Source organism: Martes martes, assembly GCF_963455335.1.
Source record: "Martes martes genome assembly, chromosome: 10".
Taxonomy (NCBI): domain Eukaryota; kingdom Metazoa; phylum Chordata; class Mammalia; order Carnivora; family Mustelidae; genus Martes; species Martes martes.
In genome coordinates, this window is record NC_137898.1 from 76639786 (window position 1) to 76667708 (window position 27923).

A 27923-nucleotide genomic window follows, 5' to 3' on the forward strand; every position below is an offset into this window, starting at 1 on the left:
CAATTTAAAACTGAGGGAAGACTTGGGGAGCCTTGTTTTCACATGCAATCTTGGTTTAACCCGGAGCACAAGCTCTGGAAGCAACTCTCAAGGCTGCTCACCGTATTGACGGGCTGAGAGACGCTTCACAGACCCTGTCTCTCAAGCTCGTCTTGACTTGCTTTTCATTTGTCTATCTCCCACCCTTTTAGAAGTTTCTAGAGTATTGGAAACAGTAATGGGGTGTGAGGGAGATACACACACACACACACACACACACACAGCTGCAGGAAGAGAGAGAACTTTAAAAAATCACAACCCTAAAAGTAGCCAAAAATGTTTTTCATATGAAAAATGACTAATAAGAAAACACAATCTATATGCCATTTGTAAACTATGCAACTTTTATGCCACTCGGCCCATGAAGTGATTATGTCTTTCAGCACAGGGCCCTGAGGAAAATGTGCATCCCAGGCAGTGAGAGAGAGCACATAGGATTGCACAAATTAAACAGGAACTGAAATTGGAAATCTTGGCTTGTCTGTTCTCTACATTTCATTTTCATGCATCTTTAAACGGGAGCAAACCAAAGGTTTATAATTTGCATAATTTCTGTTTTGCCTTGACCTACAAATTTCCACCTTCTGAAATTAATCGACATAGAAAGATGGACCTTTTCCTAGATCCTAAAAAATAGGATGCCCCCCACCAAAAAATAATGTGTTTTCGTATTTAAGAAAGTAAACAACCTGGTTAGGAAAACATGTGACAAATGATTTTAAGTGGGATTTAAAATATGATGTAGCACCCACCCAAAACAGCCCAGGAAATGGCAGTATACCCTTCCACACAGGTCTGACATCTTTGATGTCCTTCCTTTGAAACTTTCTGTGGCAAAGTTTTTTTTTCAGAATGTACTAGTTGATAGCAAATGATTTTTCTTTGCTCATTAGGATGGTAGTTCAAGGTGCTTGAAACAGCCTTACATTTTATCTCGTGTAGTTATCAACAGGAAACACTCCCTTTGAAAGAGACACAGTGACCTGAGGTTTGCTTCCCCAATTTCCTCCCCTTTCTCCTTCTCCTGTTCTTCAAAAGATTTTTTTTTTTTTTGGAGTTAACATTAAGTGCTCCTCAGTAAATCAATTAAAGATATTAATTGGAAGATGAGTCTCTTTTTAGATGAAATTTTTGAAAAATATATCATCTCCAAGTAATTCTGTGGTCCCCCCGTATCTCCATAACTTTAATTAAATGTCAAGGGCAATTATGTTCTCTCTAGCAATTAAATAATCTTAAGTGTATATGACAGCTGCAAGCAATAAGTATTTGAAATATATACGACCAGTTTTTTTTTTTTTTTTTAAGAAAACCGTATGATTTATTTTGTGTCACCATATATCCCATTCTACTAATTCAGGTAAAATTCTCCTTTCTCTGAAGTCATTCACTCATTTGTAATTGTAGTATCATAGAAATCGTATATGGTATTTTTCATTGATCAGCAAAATGAAATGCAGAGTATGGTGAACATAAGAGAAGCCAAGATTTCTTTCCTAAAATATGAAATTCAGTGAAAGCATTGCCCTCTATGCTGTAGCTAAATAAAATTACTATCCAAGAACAAAATTAATTGACATCATGGAATTTCAGACTAAAATAAATAGAACTTGTGAACATGTACTGATATTTAATTAAAGTCAGTCCAGCATTTGTAGCATTATCGTTTCTCCTCCTTAAAAAGAAAAAAAAATCATTTTGGGAAAGATCATAAACAACATTTTAGTTAACAGAGATGTAAACAGCTACAGTAATTTCAAAATAGCCTGTGTTGTCTTTGCACATTATTCACAGATTATGGGCTGTATTTGGTCCGACAGAGTAGGGAGGAAAGTTTTTTCAACTTTTGTACTGATTGCTTTATGAGTGATGTCACATAAACTGAGGTGTTCTTCTACTTCCTTCCAGATTTCATTTTATAAATCTCCCATAAACTTGCTACCTTTGGGGGACAAAAATAATTCACACTGTCAAAATGGCAAAAAAAAGTTTTTTTCTATAAACACCCCAACTTGCTGATACAAAATTTTTGACTTGAAACTCAATTTTTTTGTCCTTTTTCTTATTTTCTACTATTTATACTTTTATTTCTGACATCTACTGGAGGGAATCTGAATTCTACCAACCAAATGTTTACCATCAATCCCAGATTTAAGAATGTCTACACAGTTTTGTTAATAATTGGACTACTTATTTACTTAGAATTTAATCTATTTTAGAAAAAGCAGAAAGGTCTAGAAATTCTTAGCAGAAAAACCCAAGGGGTTGGAGGGCCTTAAGCTTTCTAAATATTTTACTGAGTCAGGTTATGCTTTACTTCTTTAACATCAGTGCTGAGGTTTTTCTTTGCAATACATTCTTTTTTGTGACATTTGTTATGCATTGTAGAGGCTGTGTTTGGAAATATAAATTAAGTTGGAAATAAAGAGGTCCCATTTAAGATGTATAAAATTGAACCATGGGGATGCCTGTCAAAAAATATTTCTATATGAGATCTCCCTTTAAAGCTATATGCTTCAATAGATGTAATAACTTCTCAGATATGCTAATTTTGTGTTGTTTTTGTGAAATCATCAGGGGGGAATTTTGACAGCTCTTTTGACGCAGAGAAGGGTGTTGGGACCATTGTCATTGCAAAACCTTTGGATGCAGAACAGAGGTCCATCTATAATATGAGTGTGGAAGTCACCGATGGGACAAATGTTGCTGTCACTCAGGTAAGATGTGAAATTACTAAATGGTGAGAATGCCCAGCAATCTGCTAATGTCAGTGGTACAAGTGATTAAAGAATGTATTGGAATTTGTAAATGTTGTCCATGGATTTCTACTGTTATTTAAAAAAAAAAAAAAAGCATATGAGAGAACAACCTAGGAAAGGATTCTATCAATGATATTGTATAACTTAGCTGTGACTGTTCATGCATGGAAGAGTGATATGTATTTTCTTCCTGATCATTGACTGTAGATTTCTCTCTTGGACAACGAAGTCAGCTTTCCTTGAATTTACATAGAAGAGGACATGTACATCATCTGAGTCAACACACCATTATATTCTTCACCTTTTCACTTTTCAGTCTCAGAGAGTTAGAGCTAGACACACCAAGGAGTCCAAGTTAATTCCACAAACTCAGATGAGTGATATGTTCAAGGTCACACAGACTTCATTAAGTACAAGGACTGAGATTTGGGTGCCCTGCATCCCATCTCTGGTTCTAGCCTCTGTGCCAGTGGTCCTTCATCCCAGCTGCCCAATGGAATCCCTTGGGACATAGGGTATTAAAACGAGTGAAGCCTGGGCCCCACCTACAGAGATCCTATAGGATTCTAACTAGCAAGCAGCCAGGGGTGAGGACTACTGCTCGGACTTTGGCATGTGAGTGTTGATGAAATAGCATTCAGAGCAAGGATGAGAAGAAAATCTCTGGGTGAAACTAACACAGTGTTAGATATCAACGGGGGCAGATTTACCCCAAATACGAGATTTTTTTTGTCTTCTATATTAGGACTGGCATACACACCTGTCCTATACCCCTTCCATTCTCCCTACTTCTCTCTCCTGTTCTCACAACCCCAGATGCCATCACTCATCAACCACGGTCCTTCTCCTTTTCCGCCCAAATTGTGCCCTGAGACTTCTCAGCGCAATGCTTCAGGACATGAAGATAAAATCATTGCCAACCCCAAAGTTAGCAAGTGTGAATTTGTTTAAAACATGATGTAAGCTCTTGTAACTATGCAGGTTTAAAAAGGAGAGAGGGGGATCGTTTCATGTGCTGCCCCTAAGTTTGAAGTGGTTTCAAAAATACATGAGACTGTCTCCTTTGAGGCTGTGCATAATAGTAAAATAGTGAAATTTTAAAGAAACAGTAGGGTTTGTTCCCACTTTTACTTCTTTACTTTTTGCCTTTGTTTACGTTACCTTTTACTTTTCATTCAAATTAACGGACCCCCAGAAAGGGGCCATCATGTGCATGAGACATGGCAGCGAGTGTGTGATGTCTCTGTATCCTTCAATCCATGACTTCTTGGAGGACGACTGTACAGCCCTAACTACCTGCGAGACACCCACTGACACCTGTTGCAACAGTGTAACTACTAATAATTATCCCATTCACTCTTAAAATTACCCCAGTCGGGACAATAAATTATATGGCTGTCCTGCTTAAATCTGCACTGCTTTAGAGGATTTTCAAGGCTAAAATACAGACTCCTGGAAAAGACAGCATGGTAGGGATCCTAGGGACTCACACAATCTAAAAGCAAGCCCCAAAGACTAAGACAAAACAACCCACTTGCAGTATTGCTAAGTCTTTAACGCCCACTCACTTTTGGAGTTGGCCAGTTCGTAGCATAGTCAACCTCAACTTTTTAGCACCACTTAAAAACACAAGACGGATTTGAGTAAAATAGAAATAGAGCATGGAGCCATATTCGTTCCCATACTTTTCTCCAGCGTTTTATAACAATTGAATGAAACGGTAAGTTGATGTGTGCCCAGAATGTTATAGATACACATGAAATATGTTTACAATGAGTGAGCGCATGGTAGGTGGGACACAGCTAGCAGGGTCTGCATGGCGGATATGCTGGATCTTGAAAGCACACAACTGATTCATGTTAACTGAAAAAAAAAATTATCAATGAAACTTTTCTTTTAGACTTTCATTAGGACCAGATGAGAAATCACTGAACAGCGTGTATTCCACAAGTATTTCTCGGGTTTGTACCATGTGCTAGGAGCTATGCTAGATGCCTGAGGTCACAGTGATTCAGAATTTTAAAACCAGATGACTGATAGGCACACACTCTTTAAAAAAAGTTAACTTGGAAGCATATATTATCAGACTTTGAATGTACACATTGTTCAAGTCCTACTTTGGCTGGTTTTTAGTTCAGACTAACATACATATCTCCAGAGCAGATGGGAAAGTGGGAGAATGGGGGTGAACTTGGAGGTTTCCTTTGGCAACGGCGAGCTAAGTAGGTTAATGAAGGATAGCAAGAGATTTTTTTGTCAAAACCTTCCAAGTCACTCTGTGTCTCGAGGGTCTCAAGAAGTGAGAACTAACCATTTCCAAAGGATAAACTTGTGTGTCATCATTATGACCACCAGAAAACCATTACTCTGTCCATAAGGCTGTGTTTGGGCCTGAGCACCCACCCAGTCCCTGTCCAGCCCATGTCAGTCCAGGCCTCTGCTCACATTTGCCACAGCACCTCTGACAATAAAGACAGAAGGAGTTCTCTCAATTAGTCAAAGACCTCAGTATCAAGGACATTATTACAAAAAGATGTTTTGGTAAAGAAAAGGCATTCTAGATTTCTTTTAGAAATCACTAAAGCACACTCCAACCCATGACCCAAGGCCAACTTCATGATTCCATCATCAAACAGTACCCTTCACCATATAACTAAATCAATGTTTTGTAGCCCAAAACACCTGTTCAGTTTTTTCTTTGGGAACTTTTCTCTCCTTTGTTCCTTTGGAATCATAAAACATCTATGACAAGGGCTTCAAATCAGCCAGAAACAACATGTAGAATTTCACTTCACAAATGTCAACTTTATCAGAGCCTCAGGGATCTCTGTGTCTACATGAAAACCCTCCCTTCATCTTCCTTTTTGTTCTTTTGTCCCAACTTGTTGGATTCTTGTGCCTCAGAGCTACATTCCTGGTGGTAAATAAACATCCTTTTCCTTACTGAGATTCCCTAGCGTGAGTACAGAATATAAAAAGATTCTGCAGATTTCAAGTTCTAAAGAATCAGATGTACTAAATGAGCACATAAGTTGAGTTTCTCCAGCTGGCATAGGAAGAGAGGCAGTGAAGGGGGATGTCAGAGATTCCAAATGTGAGATGATTTGAAACCTCATCACTAGTTCAGGTAGGGAGGGGACAACATGGCAAGGAATGAAGGTAGCCTTGAGGAGCTGAAAGGGGCTCCAGCTGACAGCCCACAAGGAAATGGGAACCTCGGGCCTCTCACCTCAAGGAACTCAATTTGGTTAATAACCTGAATGAGCCTGGAGCTGACTCACCCCCGGAAACTTCCGGAAAGGAACACATCCCTGCTGACCTCTTCATTTTGGCTTCATGGGACTCTACACAAGAGTCTCATGAACAAGCGAGCCACACTGTACTCAAACTTCTGACTTACCAAGCCAGGCAATAACAAATGGGTGTTGTTTTAAACCAGGTTTGTGGTCATTTGTTATGTTAGAAATAAGAAACTATTGTCATCTTCATTTTGCAGAAAAGGAAACTGAGCAAAGCAAGTTTATGTAACTTGAGTAGATCAGGGTTCAGAGGCAGGTAGCTGGATTCCAGAACCTTCTCTCTCAACCACTGCCCTGTACCGCCTCTCAAAAGCAAGGGTAAATCTTTGCTACCTGTTCTAAGGTAGCCACCTTAGAACACTTAGCCAAGAAACCCACCTGGCTCTCCTGATTATGAGGGGGACACCTGTTACGATTGCTGCCTGGAGAACACAGTGCCACCTGTGACTAGTAGAATGTCTCAAAGCCAGCCAGCCATGCTGGGGAGAGAGCGAAATATCCCAGTCTCCTCAGAGCCTCCACTCAGCCAGATGCGTTTATGTGCCACAGGGACACACATTACCAAAAATGAGAAATTACGGCTTTTAAAAACTACCAAGTCCATCTGAGCTACTGCATCTTCACAACAAAGTTAAATAAATGCAGAACATGGCTCTTCCAAAGGACCAATGGATAGAAATATATAGTAATATATAATGCCTGGTCTTTGCATAATGAGACTTAACCAAGCTTCTTGTTTTATTTTCCTGTCTTACTGGGAATAGTTAAATCAAGTATTATCACTACACTTACTTTTCTAGTGAGAAATAGGCACACGGATGGGTTGGGTGGCTATCCTGGGTGTGCATAGGTAAAGAGGTCCAAACCCACTTTTTCCTTCTCAAAATCATATTTCAGAAACTTTTCCCTACACTTCTATACAGAATATATGATTCATTAGTGGTAGCATCTGGTATAAAGGAAGGAGCACTGACCTTGAATCAGGTGACCCAAGTTCAAGTCAGCACTGAACCAGTTCTTGTCTTTGTTATCATGAAATGTAGTACAGTCTCTGTGAGACTCAGTTTCTTCTGTAGAATGGGGATAACACCTTCCATACTTCTTAGGTTACTATCAGAATAAAATAAGATTTTTTGAGATATCTCAAGATCTGTGATGTGCTGGACATATGCAGCTGTTATTATTAGTCTCATCCTCAATTTAAAATTGGAATAATATACCTGATAGCTATAAGATACTGTGTGTGTGCCTTTCATTGTTATTCATGAAAGACAGCAGAGACATTCATGCCCAAATAATAATATAAAAATTACATTGATTTGATTCAGAGCCTTGTGATTTATGCTTTTGTGATTTTAATATGCTTTTCTTATTCAAGTCTTGCTTTGATTTATAAAGATATGAAAATCAGCTTGTATTTGTATGCTCCATAGCCAAACCTGAGATTAAAAATCTCTTTCAGATAATCTCCAAAGTTCTTCAGCTCCACAAAAGCAGTTAATTGAGTTAATGAGCCAGAGAGGTTTTCTACTGGAAGAGTGTATGCACTGGGGCTGAGAGGTCTGGTTAGCCTTGGTTAGCCTTGGTTAGCCTGGTTAGTGTTCCTTGGGTTGACCTTGCCCTCCACAGCCGTGAGGATTCCATTCTTTTGTCTCTAAGGGATGTGTTGGGAGTTCCTAACTGGCATCCTTCTTCAAAATGCAGACTTTGTCCTGAAGACTTAGACTCTGTCTTATCCTTTCCCTCTACCTTATACCTGCTTAAGGCCGGTGAGGGTAGGAATGAATCCTTTTGCCAAAGCTGCTCCGTGATTCCCTACATGAAGGAACTCCCAAGGGATACCTTTGTTGTCAAAGCTTTTCATTTCTCTTCTTTAGTGTCATCTCCCTCTTAGTAGGCGAGAAAGGAAGTAGCCACAAGCCTCCTTATACATTTACATTAGGAAAATACTGGAACTAGTACAATTACATAGAGATTTTTTTAAAAAGGGCAGCAGGCCAAACCTAAGGTGGGACTTTCTTTTTTTTTTTTTTAATTTTTTTTTTATATTTTTTAACATATAATGTATTATTAGCCCCAGGGGTACAGGTCTATGAATCGCCAGGTTTACACACTTCACAGCACTCAAGGTGGGACTTTCTGTTAAAAAAAATAGTAATGATAAAAGTTCACTGTATGTCATAGATCTGTGCCTAACAACTTACAAGTAAATCAATTTTGGAAGATGGATTCCAATTTTAAAGGCAGCAGGGAGCTTTCTATTTAGAATAATCCTACGATTAATATTCCCCAAATGACAATGGTCATATCAATTATCTCTTGTGTCAGTTAGGATTTCTGTAGAGCAAGGCATATAATATTTGCACATGTAATTGTTCACATAAATGTTAGTGCTTTTATAATTAGTGTGTATATAATTTAAGGGTATATGGAAATGGTATAATGGAATGAGTGTCAAATTTGACTCCATATGACCAAGTTTAAGTCTAGCCTTGCCATTGGTACTTTGAGCACACCCTTTGACTTCTCTGATTCTCATTTTTCCCATTAATACCCAGGGGACCATAAAGTTTAAGACACGTATATGATATGGATTGATAATTGTTAAACAAACATATACTGACATATTTTTTCCTATATACACGTTCAAAAACAAAACTTGTAAACCTGGGGAGATTACAAGGGGCACTACCTTTGACATCACAACCATAGAGTATTTTAAGTATGGTTTTGAAATGCCAAGAGAGGCACAACAGTTTCGGTAATTTAAGACTTAATTGGTTCTCATAAAAGATGGAGCCCTTACCCTCTAACACACCCCATGGACACTTCATTCCATGAGCCTTTGTAAAGCCAGGCTTGGCATCTACCCAAACTTAGCTTCGATGAGCCTGCAAAACCCAAAGTGTTTGTGGGGAGCAGCATTGAATCCAGCTCTGAAGAGACTTCCTACATTCAGGTTTCCTCCCACTTTGATTCCATTGTACTTCCTTAGGCCTTTCAATTACCATTTTGAGCACAACGTCTTTGAGGGTTACTTTGCTTTGTTTGTTAGTTCAGGAGCTCACAAATGGCCCCAACTGTGGGAAATAAAAAGCAAATGAGGAAAAGGAAGTCTTTGACAGAGAAACACTTGTTCTGACTGTAGATTAGGCTCAAGACAAAGCAAGCAGAAAGAGGCAAGCTTTTCAGGAGCACATCAACTTAGAAACTTTGTGAAGGTCGGGGCAGCCTTGCTGGCTAGAAAGGCTTTTTTATTCCGTTAATATAACTGCTTCTGTGAACACAAATATTTTAGCATCTTGACTAAGTTAACTTGAACTTTTTAAAAGGAAGAATTGGCAATCAAAGAATCTAGTATGATTTCCAAATACAGTAAAGATTAGAAACAATACCTAAAACTCACAGCACACTTCTTGCCCCCCACCCTTTTTTTTTCCTACCATAAACTCCAGGCAAATCTTGTTCCCATGTCAGACTCACTCTGTGGCAAGTCTTCCTGACACAGAGGTCATAGCACTGCACTTTTCTCTTCCTCAGAAAAGCTCATATGCACCGAAGTGAATGACCGTGCAGAAATTTATAGGGGGAGCCGTGGTCTGACCACATTTATTTTAAAAAGTAAATAATTTTGTAGAATGCAGCCAAATGCCTGCATATTACTTTTAAAGGAGAATTGGTAAAAGTTTTCCTGCTAGTCAGTAATAAGACAAGAAGGTGACCGTCTTCACTACTATTTAACATTGTGCTATAAGTATTAGCCAGTGCAAATAGATGAGATAAAGCAATCTGTGTTATAAAATTTATAAAGAAAAAGATTAAAGAAATGTAATCCTTCAACATGGACTCCCTGGGGTTTGTGCATTTTGGATATATGAGTTTGGGTGGTTTTGTTTTGGTTTGTTTTGTTTTTGGGAGAGTCCATTCACACCCATGCAAGAGCTCGAGGTGGGGGAAGGGAAGATGGAGAGGAAGAGAGAGAATCCCAAGCAGGCTCCATGCCCAGCGCAGAGCGAGACATGGGACCGTATCCCACAACCAGACAAAATCAAGGGTCAGACACTTAACCAGCTGAGCCACCCAGGCACCCCTCAGTGCTTTTAATAATTAAGATGGTCCCCAATTCAAGAAAACTCGACAAAAATAAAGGAGCTTTTTTTAAGTGCTATAAAAATAAAAGGAAGTATATCATCATTGACCTAATTGCTGCTACTATTATTACTACAATGTCTAATAGTTTTATTGTTGTCATTGTTACTGTTAAATTATACTATTAATATTATGATCACCATCATCATCTTTATAATCATCATTTCACCTGGATCTCATGGCCTAAGAGAATAAAATCTGTGGTATCAAAGATTTTGTGATAAAAATTGTGGTATCTCAACCTATGTCTAAGGTACCTACATGTACCAAGATACCAAATATTTAACTATGATATTTATCAAGTGCCTGTGAAGTATCCGTCCCTGAGCTAGATGCTGGGTATGCATTGATGATTTCTGAAATTTATCTATAATCCCAAAATCAACGTTCTCAGCACCCTTGTGTTCATTCCCTGACCTGTGCAGAGCAGCAAAATATTTTCCCTGCTATTGTTGAACAAGGTAATGTTCCGCCATCTTGTCTCAGCTCTCATACTATGCACAGGTGTCCTGTTTGCAGTCTATTTAGTGCCACATTTTTTTGCATTTTGTGTTCTTTGTTGGTAATCTCATGATTTGAAAGACCCCAAAACGTAGTACTGAAGTGCAATCTAGTGTTCCCAAGTGCAAGAAGGACGTAATGTGCCTTAAGAGAAAATATGTGTGTTCGATGGGCTTCATTCACGCATGACTTACAGTGCTGTTGGCTGGAGAGGCTCTCTCTCCTCTTCTCTCTCTGCCCCTCCCCCTGCACACATGCTCTCTCGGTCTCTTAAATAAATAAATAATTCTTTAAAAAAAAAAAAATAAAACCTATTCTAGGAAAACTAAAACATCCCTGAAAAATGAAACCATAGATTGGAATAAATGAAAAAAGACAAACTATATCCTTGGATAGGAAGACTCCATCATAAAGGATCAGTTCTCCTAGAGTTAACCTATCCTTTTGCCATAAAGCAATTTAAAACACTATCAATTTTTTGTCAGGTGCTATACCAGTCAATTATAAAATTCATTTTGAAGAACAACAAAGCAAGCATAGCCTGGAAAACCCTTAAAGAGAACGAAGAAAGGGCCTAACTTTTCTAGTTAAGACATTCTGTAAAGCCTTTGTAATTGAAATATTTTATATTGACATATGAAAAGACAAATAAACCAATGAAACACAATAGAAAATCCAGAAATATACCATTTGCATATGTAACTTTAGCATACAATAAAAGCCTCTCAAATCAGTGGGGATTTGATGGTCTTGTAAAAAGTGGCATTAAAATAAAAGGAAAGCCATGTGGAAAAAATAAAACTGGATCCGTTCCTCACATCATATAGGAAAAATTCCAAATGGAGTAGAGAATGTAAGAAAAGGAAATATGCAAGTGTTATTTTTTAAAAAATGAGTGTATTCACCTGTAACCTGAAAGTGTACAAAATATTCTAAACTATGACTCAGCTTCCAGAAACAATTAGGGAAAAGACTGATATATTCAATTCCATGAAAATAAAAATAAAAGCTTTTGCATGCCCCCCCGCAAAAAAAAATCACCATAGCAAAATGAAGTTAAGTGACAAAAATTGAAAACATATTTGCAATTTATATCACCATGCTTCCAAAAATAAAGAAGTAAAAGGCCATCTAACCCATAAAAGAATGAGCTGATATAAATAATTTTCACAGAAAAAGAAATGCAAATGACTCTTAAACATATGAAAAGATGCTCATCCTCATAATAAGAGAAAGACACTGAAATGCTATTTTTTATCCATCAGATTGGCAAAAAATACAAAAGTTTGAGTGTGTACTCTGTTGGCAAAGCTATGGAAGACAGCCGTTCTTATGTATTGCTATGGGAATACAAATTAATAAAACTTTCAGGAAGAGGAACATGGAAATAACTAACAAAACTATATAAGCACTTATCTTTTGATCCAACACTCATAACTGTAGGGACCCAAATATAATATAAAAAGACCCAGGCCCAAGACTTCTCTTTGCTCATTCTTTCTAAGAGTGAAAATTGGAAACATCTTACATGAGCATCAATAGAGGAATGGTTGAATAAACTGTGACCCACCTACTCACTGGAAGAGTATCTCTATATGGTGTGGGTTAGTCTTTAGAATACGATAATGCAGAGTTTCTCAACAGTGACACTATTGATGTTTCAGGTCAGATCATTCTTTGTTGCGAGGGACAAGCCTGTACATTGTAGGATGTTTAGCAGCATCCCTGCCCCCTATCCATTAGATTCCAGGAACACCCCAACTCCCAGCTGGACAACGAAAAATGTCTCCAGATATTGCCAAATATCCCCTTAGGGACAAAGTCATCCTCAATTGAGAATCATTGATATGATGTTAAGTGACATAGCATGTCGGTGTGCCGGGGGCGGGGGGGGCAGGGGTTGGGGAAATGTATACAGTATGTTTATATTAGTGAAAGAGATGGATAAAATGTAACATTAAACTTTTAAAAATCATGCACTGGGGGCGCCTGGGGGGGGTGGGTGCCTGGGTGGCCAGTCAATTAAGCAACCAACTCTTGGTTTTGGCTCAGGTCATGATCTCAGGGTTATGAGATCGAGCTGGGGCTCCAGGCTCAGGGCAGAGTCTGCTTGAGATTCTCTCTCCCTCTGCCCCTGCCCCCCTCCCACCCTTTCTCTGTCTCTATCTCTCAAATAAATAAATAAATCTTTAAAAAATATCATTACCTATAAGAAAAGAAGGGAATAGGATGAGGGGGAAAGAGATAGAAGCTAAACTACTTTAATTATACTGTTTTTGTAAATTTGACATTGGTACTTTTACATATAATGTAAAACAAAATTCAATATTAAAACAAGTTTGAAATTTGAAAGTAAATGGAAGCAAATGAACATCTATATGTTGATGGCATAGCTACACAAAGTAGAACTCTTCTGTGACTTTAAACATACTAATGTGACTATATATCCCTAGTGCGATGAATCTCAAAGACCAAAAGAACTAAAAATAATATTAAATCGCTTTTGAATGATCATAGTTGCAATATAATTGCAGTACCAATATTGTAGTATAATTTGAGGTGTGTGCATGTATTTCATATAAAACAGTGAGTAATTGTGATGATGTCAGTCAGCATGAGAAATTTTACCTTGGGGTTTCAGCATGGGATACAAATATAAAAAGAATGAGATTAAGTAAAAGACATGATACCCTAATTTTGAATTGGAAGTGTCAGTATGAATTCATGAAATGATTATTAACAACAAAAGACCTTTGCTGACCGTCCACTGAAAAAAGCTAAATACAATAGCAAATCCAATAGCCATGATCATTCCCAGCACCATTTTCTAACTAAAAACAAATCAATAATTTTTGGAGAGAGAAATGGATAATATAAGACTGGGTCAGAAAACGTACAAGGTGACCCTGGAAAAAATCACCAGTAGCAATTATTAGAAAGCAAAGAAGCTATCAAAGACTTTAAGAATTGTGTCAAAAGATCTCAAGAGCCAACCTGAAGAGGCCCCACTGGCCAAGGAAGGGCCATTCGTGCATCAGTAAGTATAGTACCTGCAACAGACAGAAATATATCATCTGTGATTAAATTCATGCACTCACACTGATGCTTGAAAAAAAATAATGAGTTGGAGAACCAATTTGTTATTTTGAAATAGTAAACAAAGGGAAAGAATGAAATATTAGTTATGACTTTACTACATAAATTGTCTTTCAGAGTAAACCACATAATTGGAAAGAAGTTTCTTTTTAGGACTACTCTAGCTAAGAAATGAGGAATAAAACATAGGATTAAAACATTACCATTTCATATTTTTAATGAATAAATGTTATCTCTGTAATGATCATCAGTGGTTGCTAATACCACAAAACAAGGATGATAACTAGATATTATATATATCCAGATGGAAATATACTGTCTCACCCATTAGAGATTTTTTTTTGTCAGGAAAAAAAAGGAAGATAAAGGAAGTTGAATGTGAATCTTATCAAGTCTCCTAGATCAAACTAGCAGTTTGTAAGAAATACAGGAAACAAAGGGACATGGAGAACAAAACAAAGGGGAAGAATAAGCAAAATTTGGGCTGGGACACCTAAAGAGAAAATGGTACAGTTTATTTACCACCAGCAGCAACAACAATTGCAAGGAAGTAAAAGGAGACAGAAGGAGAACCTATAAATTAAAAGATAATTAAAGGACATACCAACCAAATGTAAAGTTTGGACCTTATTTACATGTCCTGATTTTTTAAAATATGTTTCTTTTTATAAATATACCTAACACCCTAAAAAATTATAGAAATATGAACACCCTGAATATTTAATATTAAGAAATTACTGTTTTCTTGGTTTAGGTGCAGTAATGGTAGTGTGTATGTGTTTGTGTGTTTATAGTAAGGGTCCCTATCTTTTAAAGATACATACTGAAAGGATAGGATTTGCTTCAAACTAAAATGGGGAGCAGACAGGGATGAATAGGTACATATATAAAAAACAAGATTAGCCATAAATTGATCACCATCAAAGCTGAGCTATGAATATGTGAGTGTTCATTAAACTATGACTTGGTTATTTTATTACTATTACTTATTAATGTCTGACTGAAATGTTTTGTAAGAAAATGCCTTATAAAAAAAACAGCTTGGGCACCTGGGTGGCTCAGTCGGTAAAGGGTCTGCTCTCAGCTCAGGTCATGATCCCAGGGTCCTGGGATGGAGCTTCTCCCTTTCTTTTTCCCCCTGCTTGTGCTCACTCTCTCTTTCTTTCTCTGTCAAAAAAATAAATAAACTCTTTAAAAAAAAAAAAAGAAAAGAAAAAACTTGGGAACGCCATATTTTCACCATCAGTACCATGCTCTTCCCCAGATGTCTCCCATTTGAAGAAGAACCACTGTGTGGGGACCCTGCAGTTGAGTTCTGATTGCTCTGAGAAAACCACATCTGTGTTTGTGCTTCCCCTTCCTCTGCCTCATCATTACTCTTACTATCCCATCACTGTTTCCATGTTGCATCCACCTGAAGAAGCTCATAATAAAACTTAAAATAATAGAAACATACCAGACTAAGGTCACCTTGTGATCTCTTACATTATGCCTGAGATAGTCCTGTGGCTTTATCACTCCCAGGGGCCTGTCTCAGCTGTTCAATTAATAGTGAGAATATTGATTAGCTCATAGTTTATGTTCCTGCTTATGTGAACTACTGGTTTATTGTCGGCCTCTAATTACAGAATGTTTTCATATGAGATCTTCCTACATATTGAGATAGCTACTACTGGAAGCTGGGCTCCAAGGACGCAGAGGGAGGAGAGAGGGAGGGGGCCTCTTTATTAGCAATGAGTGAATTGGCATTCACCATCACTCTTGTCTTCTTTTAACTATAGGTATTTATCAAAGTGCTGGATAATAACGATAATGGCCCAGAATTCTCTCAGCCGAATTACGATGTCACAATCTCCGAGGACGTGCTTCCAGATACAGAGATCTTGCAGATTGAAGCCACAGATAGAGACGAGAAGCACAAACTGAGCTACACTGTCCACAGTAGCATCGACTCCGCCAGCATGAGGAAATTCCGGATTGACCCTAGCACTGGTGTGCTCTACACTGCTGAGAGGCTGGACCACGAGGCCCAGGACAAGCATATCCTCAACATCATGGTAGGACCACACTGCTAACGCGCTCTCCTAACACAGTCTGTCAGCCTTGGTCTTCAGGATTACGGGGCCCTTAAATGTTGTAAGTAGGAGTGAATTTGGTCTTCTCACAGCAGGGCCACCTTCGTTTCTGCCTTTTTATCTCCCTGAGGAAAATGGCTGCTCTCCTGGAGTGACCAGATATTTTTGCCAGACTGAAATAGTAGATGAGTTCTGCAACAGTGGCTGCTGACAGGCTGACTTGGAAAAGAAAGAACAGGCCATGTTTCGGTAAATCTTCCAGGCTATGATATTGGTTCTCATCCAGAAGATTCTGTGGAAAAGTTTAAAAGAAGTTCCTTGAGAAGTTAATCACAAGGGTAATCATTTACTCAAAATATGCATTGCTCAGTCCTTGGAAGCATTTAGAAGACTGATTTATTACTTACTGCACTGGTGTTGGATCTAGTTGTAAATACTGCCACCCAAAACAGATCTCAAAACATACCAAAGCCTGCAGAGAGTGTTCATTAAGTCTGAATTTGGGTTCGTGGGACCTCCAAATTATGTGGAAGTTGCTTTAATTTGAAAGTGGAATTTTCTTAGTTCACATAAATGAGAAGTAGAGATTGATAAGAAACATCCTTGACTAGTTTATTAACCAAAATCTGTCCCTTTGACCACCCAAGAAACCTGGGGGAAATTGCACAGCCCCTGCTTAACAGACCCCCTAAGTTCCTTAAGACACAGACTAAACCTTAGGTACTGATTGCTTTTAAAACACATTAAGATGCTACCAGTTTCCTAGCAGCTGAAAGTGATGTTCCTCTAAGCACTACTCTTCCTTCTCCCCAAGTCTGGAAACACTCCTGGGCCAGAGGAAGGAGGCCATGCCCTTGGCAGTTTCCAGCTGAGAACCACCCCCCCTGCCCCCACCCGCCCCAGGTGGGAGGAGCAAGAGGGACTCAGAGGGACGATCAGATCCACCCTCCCATTCATTCAACAGATATTTCTCCAGCACCTACTGTGTACCAAGCACCATTCTAAACCCTGGGAATGTGAAAGAGACAAAACTCCTGTACCCTTAGACATCCACTGGAACAGACCTAGGTCTCAATAATCCCAAAATATAGAGGTCAGCTTGGTCCCTGGGTGTAGCAGGCCAGTCTACAGGCGGAAGGACTGAGCACACTCACCCCGTTGTTTTTGCATGAGTTTTATTCAGGAGCAGAAACCGTATGCCAAGGACTAACTCCTTCCTCACGACTCCATTCATTTCTGTTCATTCTTTCCTTAACAAACTCAAAATTAAGTTTGGTCGCCCTGTATCATTCGCCATGGCTGTAATGGATTATTTAGAGCAAACATGTCCTGTAGGCTGCCTTTCTCCGCGCTAAGCCATTTTAGTCCTTTTGCTCATTCCTTCTAGGTACTATTTCTGAAAAGCCCTTTTACTTTGATGGCTCTCCTCAGTCTGCTTTCTAATTTCTCCACATTTCTCTGAAGTTGTGGAGTCTAAAATTGAACAAACGCAAAGCACACATTTGATTAGCGCAACATAAAATTATAGCAAAATCACACAGTGAGGGTTAAAGGGTTGATTATTTGCAAGCTTCTGGCATATGCAAACCAGGGGAGGCTTTAAAGCAGTCAGGTTGCTCAGTGAAGTCACAAGGAGGGGTCTGGCGTTTAGAAACTAAGGTTTGGTTCGTTTTCCTGGGAATCAGGGTTCTCTCTCAGTCCTGGGCCTTGTCCTTGGAGGCTGTCCTTGCCTGAACCATGCTGCCCACGCCACCGTTTGGCCATTTCTACTTATTTTTGTTACCTCTTCCAAGAAGCTGAGTGCCCGGTTATCTGCTTCTTATGACTCCCTCCCATTCCTGCACTCACCACCAGGCCTCCTACCCATTTGCTTGTTTCTATCCCCCACCCACCTGTTAGCATCTGGAGGGCAAGGACCGGATCTGAATCACTGCTGAACCCCCAAAGCAAAGCCAGGACTTGACAGATAATAGGTGACAGTAAATGTTTGTTGAATGAATGAATGGAGGGCAATGCCTGCTTTGCATTTATGAGTTCTCTCACTGAACATTCGAGTGTCCCTTTCAGAAGAGCGTCCATCCACCATTCCATTAGCAGCTAGATACACAAACGAGAGGGGAGCAGCTATGGGCAGCGGTTCAGAGGAAAGTGCTGTGGTAGCTCCACGAACACGGGCTGAACACACACCACAGGCCAGTCATCATGAAATAGGTGTGGCCACGACTCTCAGTCTGCTCACCATTAGTGCCCTCCGCTGGTAGCACCATCACTTACCAGGCCCCTGCCCCGTGCCTGGGATCGCATCAAGCACTTTCTGTGAGCTACTTCATTTTCTGTTTGCCACAGACATAGCTGTGTGAGTTCCTTGCAACTTAAGATTTTAGTCCTACCACTTCTTGTATTTTGCCTAAAGGTCAGAGATCAGGAGTTTCCTTATCGAAGAAACTTGGCCCGAGTCATTGTGAATGTGGAAGATGCTAATGATCACAGTCCTTATTTTACCAACCCGCTGTATGAAGCATCTGTGTTTGAATCGGCTGCTCTGGGATCAGCTGTTCTGCAAGTGACCGCTCTGGACAAAGACAAAGGGGAAAATGCAGAACTCATATATACCATAGAAGCAGGTGAGAGCTGTTGCACAGATTGCAACATAATGCATGGCTTTTGACCCTCTGCAGTGTTTATCACCATGTGACATTCACATAGTCACCCTGGAATGGCTCCAAAAGCATTGTGTGGCCAAGCCACTGCCCCAGCTGCGTGATGATGGCTCTATCAAGTTGTTGGCATTTTTGGTAATACGTTTTCTAGCACTCACGGTGAGAAAAGAGTTCCCTTTGATGGTGTTCTCGGTGGTGTTCTTGGATTTTTCTGGAATGGAGGAAAGAGAAGAAGTGCATGGTAAGCTCAGTGGCTTTTACCGATAGGTCAACAAGCCGTGGCCTCAGACAAAAATAACCAAAGTCTCCCATCTCTTGGCGGCTGCCAGGCTGTTCCGTGAATTGAATCCTACATGTCTCGGTGGGAGATACTAAACTGCCTGCTTAAGCAGACAGATGAATTAATGCAGACTCACATTCTGTTAAAATCTGAGATTTTTAAAATCAATTTTGACATCCTTAAGGCCAGACCGTACTTCCCTGATGGTTTGAGGATGGACAGGAACAAAACGTTTATGACAGAAGAGATGATTGTCCAAGCGAGGGATGGGACTGTGAACCTAACAATTACAAATATCCCTTATCTGCTGTATTTTCCCTTCCCCTCTTCAGTCTTTTTTTTTTTTTGAATATTCAAGCCACATATTTCCAAAATGTTCTGCAACATTATGTGTGTCGTGCATAATGCCAAACGCTGTCTCCTTTTATGCCAGTGCTGGAAAGCCTCTTTCCCGTGATTTAAATGTGGAGCGTTTTTGTGAGTGGTTGAATTAAAATATGAATGCTAGAATGACAGTTTGGGACTAAAAAATATTAGAGAAAGAAAAGCCAACCATCTTCTTTATACAAAAGCCACTGCAACAAATGATAATCTAAAACTATTTCCTGTATTAGGCACCCACATTTTATCGGCGTTGAAGCTAAGCTCTATACAAAGAAAAAAAAAAAAGGTAGAGAAATAAAAGAGAGTAGTTCAAAACAGCCAGGTGTCCCAAGCAACTTCACCTGTTTCTTTTGTAGCTATTTATGGAATTTTCTTCTAACCTAAAGCCTGACCAGTATTTTTTTTAAGTGCTATTTGGCATCTGTTGTTTACCACAGGAAATTTTAATTATTTAATTATATAATCTTTGTTCTTCTAGTTCCACAAATAATGTAGGGAAGCTTCTTTTTAAAAACACAAGTATTTAAATAATGTCACAGAAGGTATCGCGTGATCCAGGAGCTCTTTGGACTCTTTCTACAGTTTTTTCCTAATCTTAGATATATTTTTCTTTTCCTGGTATTCATCCACGCACCTACATTGTTCCATATCACTGTGCTCACTGAGGTAGGGAGTTTGATTTCTGTTTTTTTATTTAGTATTTCTTAAGCATTGTCTATGGTGTCTGCTTGATTTTGTATTTGTCATTAAGGCTACTATTTACAGTCTCCTAGTTAGGCAGATAACTTCTAAACCAATAGGGAAGTTCTGAGGAACGCACGAGAGCCATTTCCCGTCCTGCTGACAAGACTACTTTCCTTATCTTTCCACAGCCACACGCTGTGGCCCGGTGCTATGGGTAGACAAGTGATTCCGTCGTTCCTTTAACTGCTGACTAAAAATAGAGAGAAAAGTTATTTTCTTAAAACATCTTTTCTGTAGAAAACTTGAACTTCCAGAAACTCAGGAATGATCGGTAACAAAACAAAACAAAACAAAACAAAAAACCAACCTCTGATTGTTTGTGTAGGAAGATAATGAGGATTTCAGTGTACACAGTAAGTCCCAAGTGGTCCTGGGGCTCCTTTGTGGACAGACAGACCTCCGCAAGCCCTGGACTGCTCCTGGCCAAGCCAGTTCCTTCCCTGATCCTGGTAGGAGAGAGGGAGGACCCAGATGCCACAACACTGTGAAATAAATGACAGGTGGTTGTGTAGAGTGTACATTTTCTGTAGGTTCTCTTCCAAACCTCTGCTTACTGGTGGGCCGTATGCTTCCTAACCCTGCCTGGCCTCAGAAGTAACTATGGAAGCTTTTATCTGGGCCCAAAGAACTAAGGGGATATTTGAGTGTGGAGCTTCAGTTCCTATATTTGGTTCGGGTTTCTCCTTCGTGCCACAATGGCTCATGAGTGGCTCCAAAACAGGAGACACAAGGACTAAGAACTAAGTTACAATGGGGGCCTCTTGGGTCCCAAGGGGCATACAGACAGAAGACTAACAATCTTTTTTTAGATCTACCTCTCCTCTCAATCATTTAATGCATATTTACTGAGCACCATCTTTGTGCCAAACTGTGCTATGTTCTATATAAGTCATGATATGTAAGATAAGCCCAGCTTTTGCTCAGCTGCCAAAAGTCTACAAAAAGCTGTAGATTCCAAGAGGACGTTAGTTTCCGAGGATTCACGGATAGCCGGAGAGAATAAGTAGGAAGCGGATGCTAAGAAATGGGCAGGGAGTGTGTTGAAGAGGGGAAGAGGCCAAGAGCCCACTTTCGACCTGCTGTCCAAGAGCAGCAGCCCAGAGTGGTGTGCCAGGCAGGTGAACAGCTGTGGGGCAGCAGGGTTATGAAGTTCTACGGGAGACCAGAAGCTGACTCCCCTTGGTCCCTGCCATGTGCGTCCTGCTGGGCATGAAGGAATGTGCTGGGTCTGCAGAAAGGGAGGACTTGGCTGGAGACTCCGCAGCAGGGGGACTCCACAATCGAGGAACACAGACACACTTGACTTTCTTGCATTTATCAGTTGGGGTTGACTGTTGGCCCCATTTTCTCTATAATCTCTACATTTTCCTCCTCAGATATGCTGTTGTGAAATAATTCCTGCCTTCTTGCGAGGGTCTATGAATCAGATGCTGAACTCACTCTCAATTCCATTATTTATTGAAAGTTTGCATGCTTACTCATGAGATCATTGAACTTGACGTTGACCTCACAAAGTGCTCATGTTCAGGTGGCAAGGAAAAACTGTCATGCTGACACCAAAGAGGACACCATGCAATACTCACATGTGGGGGGCTGGAATCCTGTTCTTCTTTGTTAAATTAATTCTTGAGGGTGCCTGGCCGGCTCAGTCAATTAAGCAGCCAACTCCTGATTTTGGCTCGGATCATGATCTCAGGGTCCTGGGATCGAGCCCCAAGTCAGGCTCCATGCTCAACAGGAGTCTGCTTGAGGATTTTCTCTCTCTCTCCCTCTCCCTCTTCCTGTGCCCCTCTCCCTGCTCATGCTCTCACTCTCTAAATAAATAAATCTTAAAAAAAAATAACTTAATTGTTTTAAAATAAGCAGGTTTTATAGGAACATGAGATTTTTATTCTCGGACATGGAAAAGTTTAATGAATAAGTACATTGTAAGAAGTATGTATACAGCTGTATTTGCTGCACATTTCAGGAGATACATATAAGTGCCTTCGGGAAGGGAGCCAGTCTTAACACTAATGACATTTAAACCATCTCTATGTCTATGATACTGCTGTACTTCGAGCAGAAAAAAAATGCAGCTATAACTGAATGACCAAGATTTTTAACTCTGTTTTCGAAGAATCTAGACAGGAAAGCATGTATGCTCTAGGGGAAGTATCAGAAAGCCTGATGAAAGAAGCCAAAAGCAGCTTGGATTCCGCGTAACACTGTCCGCTACTTTTCAGCCAGGTTCTTTACATTCTTCAAACCTCGTGCTCCTCATTCTCTGCTCTTCTCTTATTATCCTCATCTCTCTGCGATCTCAGACTCCACACCACTGCATGTTTCAGACGTGAGGCGCTAAACTTCTGGGGCGTCACGGTTCACAGCCCTTCCCATTCGAGCTTCCCATTGCCGGTTCCTCGGTTTCAAGAGGGTGATGCCTCCAGTTTTGGGTTTTAAGGTTGGTTCAGATGATCGGCAGTTCACTGCTTCACAGGAAACCTCTCCGGTACTTAGCGAATAGGACAGTTACAGATTGGAGGAACTGCCTTGTAATTTTTACGTCTAGTTTTAAGTGTGTGCATGCATGTGTGTCTTTTGGGGTGTGAGGGGGTGAAAAACAGAAGAGTGGCAGAAAATATCCTGACAACTTACAGAGCAAACAGCTTGGGAAGAATCCTTCAGACCCGAACAAAAGACCCCCCTCACCAAAGTAGTGTTTGGAGTGAAGTTGGTTTTGATAGGGTGAAATGTAGTAAAGCCCACCTTTGGGATAATCTGTGGTATCATGTTCTGAAACAGCTCCTACAAACGTCTTTCTCATAACATGGAACATAGACTATGGCACTGGTGTAGGCAAAAATCCATTTTGAATGGTGGCATCGTACACAATCTTGTGGTGGTAGTGTTGTTAACATGGATTAAGAGGATACTGACCTGAAATTCACAATTTTACTAAAAAAACTCACTTCAGTTGCTTTTGAATACCCCTAAAAGAGAAGTCTTTCATTCTATTTCAGAATGAGATGGAACGAATACAAATAATTGCTTTCGACTTGCCATGTTGCTGCGAAGTATCCTTTAGATGAAGAATTAATCTTCAAAACGTGATGTGTGACTTATTTCTCCATTTATCTCTGTATTTTAGGGAACACTGGGAACACATTTAAGATCGAACCAGTCCTGGGCATCATCACCGTTTCCAAAGAACCAGACATGACAACAACGGGTCAGTTTGTCCTGTCGGTCAAAGTCACAGACCAGGGTTCCCCGCCAATGTCTGCCACTGCAATTGTGCGCATTTCTGTTACCATGTCTGATAATTCTCACCCCAAGTTCACTCACAAAGACTACCAAGCTGAAGTAAATGAAAATGTTGATATTGGAACATCAGTCATTCTAATCGCTGCCATCAGTCAATCTACCCTCATTTATGAAGTCAAAGATGGAAACGTTGATGGGATCTTTACCATAAATCCATATTCTGGAGTCATCACCACCCGGAAGGCACTGGATTACGAGCGTACTTCCTCCTACCAGCTCATCGTTCAGGCCACTAACATGGCAGGCATGGCTTCCAATGCCACAGTCAATATTCAGATCGTTGATGAAAATGATAATGCCCCAGTTTTTCTCTTTTCTCAATATTCAGGCAGCCTGAGTGAAGCTGCCCCAGTCAACAGCATTGTCAGGAGCTCGGATAATAGCCCGCTGGTGATTCGAGCCACTGATGCCGACAGCAACCGGAATGCTCTTCTGGTGTATCAGATTGTGGAGTCCACGGCCAAGAAGTTCTTTACAGTGGACTCCAGTACAGGTGCAATCAGAACAATTGCCAACCTGGACCATGAAACTATTGCCCATTTCCATTTCCATGTCCATGTGAGAGATAGTGGCAGCCCCCAGCTGACGGCAGAGAGTCCTGTTGAAGTCAACATAGAGGTAACGGATGTGAATGATAACCCACCTGTTTTCACCCAGGCTGTGTTTGAGACTGTCTTACTTCTACCCACGTACGTTGGAGTGGAGGTTCTGAAAGTTAGTGCCACGGATCCTGACTCTGAGGTGCCCCCGGAACTGACATATAGCCTAATGGAAGGTAGTTTGGATCATTTCTTAATTGACTCAAATAGTGGAGTGCTCACCATAAAAAACAACAACCTCTCCAAAGATCACTACATGTTGATAGCTAAAGTGTCTGATGGAAAGTTCTATAGTACATCCATGGTCACCATCCTGGTTAAAGAAGCCATGGATAGTGGCCTCCACTTTACACAAAGCTTTTACTCGACCTCAATTTCAGAGAACAACACTAACATAACCAAAGTTGCTATTGTCAATGCCATCGGAAATCGCCTTAATGAGCCCTTAAAATACAGCATCTTAAACCCAGGAAATAAGTTCAAGATAAAATCTACCTCAGGGGTCATTCAGACCACAGGAGTCCCCTTTGACCGTGAAGAACAAGAGTTATACGAGCTGGTGGTGGAAGCCAGCCGAGAGCTGGACCATCTGCGTGTGGCTAGAGTGGTGGTCAGGGTTAACATTGAAGACATCAATGACAATTCTCCAGTCTTTGTGGGCCTCCCTTACTATGCTGCTGTGCAAGTTGATGCTGAGCCCGGGACTCTAATTTATCAGGTGACAGCCATTGACAAGGATAAAGGTGCAAATGGAGAAGTGACCTATGTACTACAGGATGACTATGGCCACTTTGAGATTAACCCTAATTCAGGGAACGTTATTTTAAAAGAAGCATTCAACTCTGACTTGTCTAACATTGAGTATGAAGTCACCGTCCTAGCCAAAGATGGTGGAAAACCCTCTTTATCCACCTCTGTAGAACTTCCCATCACAATTGTCAACAAAGCGATGCCTGTGTTTGATAAGCCCTTTTATACAGCATCGGTCAATGAAGATATTAGAATGGATACCCCTATTCTAAGCATCAATGCCACCAGTCCAGAAGGCCAAGGCATCATATACATCATTATTGATGGGGATCTTTATAAACAGTTTAACATTGATTTTGACACTGGGGTCCTGAAAGTCGTTAGCCCTTTGGATTATGAAATCACCTCTGTTTACAAGTTGACAGTAAGAGCCAGTGATGCCCTTACTGGTGCCAGGGCTGAAGTCACCGTTGACTTACTGGTTAATGATGTAAATGACAACCCCCCTATTTTCGATCAACCCACATACAATACAACGTTATCAGAAGCCTCTCTCATTGGGACACCTGTTTTGCAAGTTGTCTCTACTGATGCAGACTCAGAAAACAATAAACTGGTACATTACCAGATCGTCCAGGATACTTACAACAGCACAGATTATTTTCACATAGACAGCGCAAGTGGCTTGATCCTGACAGCGCGGATGTTGGACCATGAGTCAGTGCAACACTGCATTTTGAAAGTCAGAGCCACAGATAATGGCTTCCCATCACTGAGCAGCGAGGTCTTGGTTCATATCTATATCTCGGACATAAATGACAACCCTCCAGTTTTTAATCAGCTCATTTACGAATCATATGTGAGTGAATTAGCCCCCCGGGGCCATTTTGTAACCTGCGTCCAAGCCTCTGATGCAGACAGCTCTGATTTTGACCGCTTGGAATATAGCATTTTATCTGGGAATGACCGGACCAGCTTTCTGATGGACAGCAAGAGTGGCGTCATCACCCTGTCCAACCACCGGAAGCAGCGGATGGAGCCCCTGTACAGTCTCAATGTGTCAGTCTCTGATGGGTTGTTCACTAGCACTGCACAGGTGCACATCAGGGTACTCGGGGCTAACCTGTACAGCCCTGCTTTTTCCCAAAGCACCTACGTAGCTGAGGTGAGAGAGAATGCAGCCGCTGGGACAAAGGTCATTCATGTTCGAGCCACGGATGGGGATCCTGGGCCATATGGGCAGATCAGCTACGCCATCATCAACGACTTTGCCAAAGATCGATTCCTCATAGACAGCAATGGACAAGTCATCACAACGGAAAGGCTTGACCGGGAAAACCCTCTGGAGGGAGACATTAGTATTTTTTTGAGGGCCCTTGATGGCGGAGGGAGGACGACCTTTTGCACCGTGAGAGTGATCGTTGTGGATGAGAATGACAATGCTCCCCAGTTCATGACGTTGGAATACAGAGCCAGTGTCAGGGCAGACGTTGGAAGAGGCCACTTGGTCACTCAAGTTCAAGCCATGGATCCAGATGATGGAGCAAATTCAAGGATTACTTATTCTCTATATAGCGAGGCCTCGGTCTCGGTGGCTGACCTCCTAGAAATCGATCCTGACAATGGCTGGATGGTCACTAAGGGCAATTTTAACCAGCTGAAAAGCACAGTGCTGTCATTCTTTGTCAAAGCAGTAGATGGGGGCATTCCAGTAAAGCACTCCCTTATCCCTGTCTATATTCATGTCCTGCCCCCTGAAACATCCTTGCCTTCATTCACCCAGTCTCAGTATTCTTTCACTGTTTCAGAAGATACAGCCATTGGGAGCACGGTGGACACCCTGAGGATTTTGCCCAGTCAGAATGTCAGGTTCAGCACAGTTAATGGGGAACGGCCAGAAAATAACAAAGGGGGTGTCTTCATCATAGAGCAGGAAACAGGCACGATCAAGGTTGACAAACGCCTCGATCATGAAGTCAGCCCAGCATTCCACTTTAAAGTAGCAGCCACCATAGCCCTGGACAAGGTAGACATTGTGTTTACTGTGGATGTAGATATCAAGGTACTGGACTTGAATGACAATAAGCCAGTCTTTGAAACTTCCAGCTATGAGACGATCATAATGGAAGGGATGCCCGTGGGCACCAGACTCACACAGGTGAGAGCCATCGACGCGGACTGGGGAGCCAACGGGCAGGTCACTTACTCCCTGCACTCGGATTCCCAGCCTGAAAAGGTCATGGAAGCCTTCAACATTGACAGCAACACAGGCTGGATCAGTACCTTGAAGGACCTGGATCACGAGACAGATCCCACCTTCACCTTCTCTGTGGTAGCCTCTGACCTAGGAGAGGCCTTCTCTCTTTCGTCCACGGCTTTGGTCTCTGTCAGGGTGACGGATATAAACGACAATGCACCAGTCTTTGCCCACGAAGTGTACCGAGGGAATGTGAAGGAGAGTGACCCTCCTGGCGAGGTGGTAGCCGTCCTCAGCACTTGGGACAGAGACACTTCCGACATTAATCGCCAAGTGAGCTACCATATTACGGGTAAGTCAGCCACACTTGGCTTTCACTTTGTGTACTCTGCTCTCCCAAGAAAGGTGGGAAGTGGCAGGAGGTGAGAGTCGGAGAGAAGAAGGGAGATGAGATGGGGGTTGAGAGTAATAAAACCTTTCTGGGGCTGAGTAAAAGATCTCCAAGTGGGCAGGGTTTTTCAGTTGTTGGTTGTTGCTGACTCAGCCTTAATTTGGAGTTCATTCCTTCACCTATGACACATTACCCAGATTGGTACCCAGTCCTTGAGCTCCTTTAAAAAGGAGTCCAGCCAGGGCGCCTAGGTAACTCAGTCGGTTAGGCAGCTGCCTTCCGCTCAGGTCATAATCCAGGGTCCTGGGATGGAGCCCCACATTGAGCTCCCTGCTTACTGGGGAGCCCGCTTCTCCCTTTGCATTTGCCTGCTATACCCCCTGCTTGTGCTCTTCTCTCCCTATCTCTCTCTCTCTCTCTCTCTCTCTCTCTGTGTGTGTGTGTGTGTGTGAAAGGAAGGAAGGAAGGAAGAAAGGAGTCTAGCCAATTATCTCAATTGAAGAAATGAAAATAACAGCTTTGGGGTGGGGCACATGTATTTTTAACTCTAATCCTCCTTCTTGTATTGGTAAGAAAAATAAATAGCTGGGGTTCCTGGGTGGCTCAGTTGGTTAACCAACTGCCTTCAGCTCAGGTCATGATCTCAGGGTCTTGGGATCGAGCCCCACATCAGGCTCCCTGCTCAGCGGGAGTC

At 41.1% G+C, this 27923-nt stretch overlaps 1 protein-coding gene across 3 annotated transcripts in view; it reads left to right on the top strand.

The window, feature by feature from the left end:
- Positions 1-27923, top strand: part of FAT3 (FAT atypical cadherin 3) — a gene marked incomplete at its 5' end in the record, with an annotated part of 479253 nt that overhangs the window by 368389 nt on the left and 82941 nt on the right. For all 3 annotated transcript variants that reach the window (XM_080817518.1, XM_080817519.1, XM_080817517.1), the window contains 4 exons: positions 2617-2756; positions 15625-15900; positions 18332-18542; positions 23117-27190. In XM_080817518.1, coding sequence (XP_080673644.1) covers positions 2617-2756; positions 15625-15900; positions 18332-18542; positions 23117-27190 — 4701 coding nt within the window. The remainder of the gene's footprint in view (positions 1-2616; positions 2757-15624; positions 15901-18331; positions 18543-23116; positions 27191-27923) is intronic.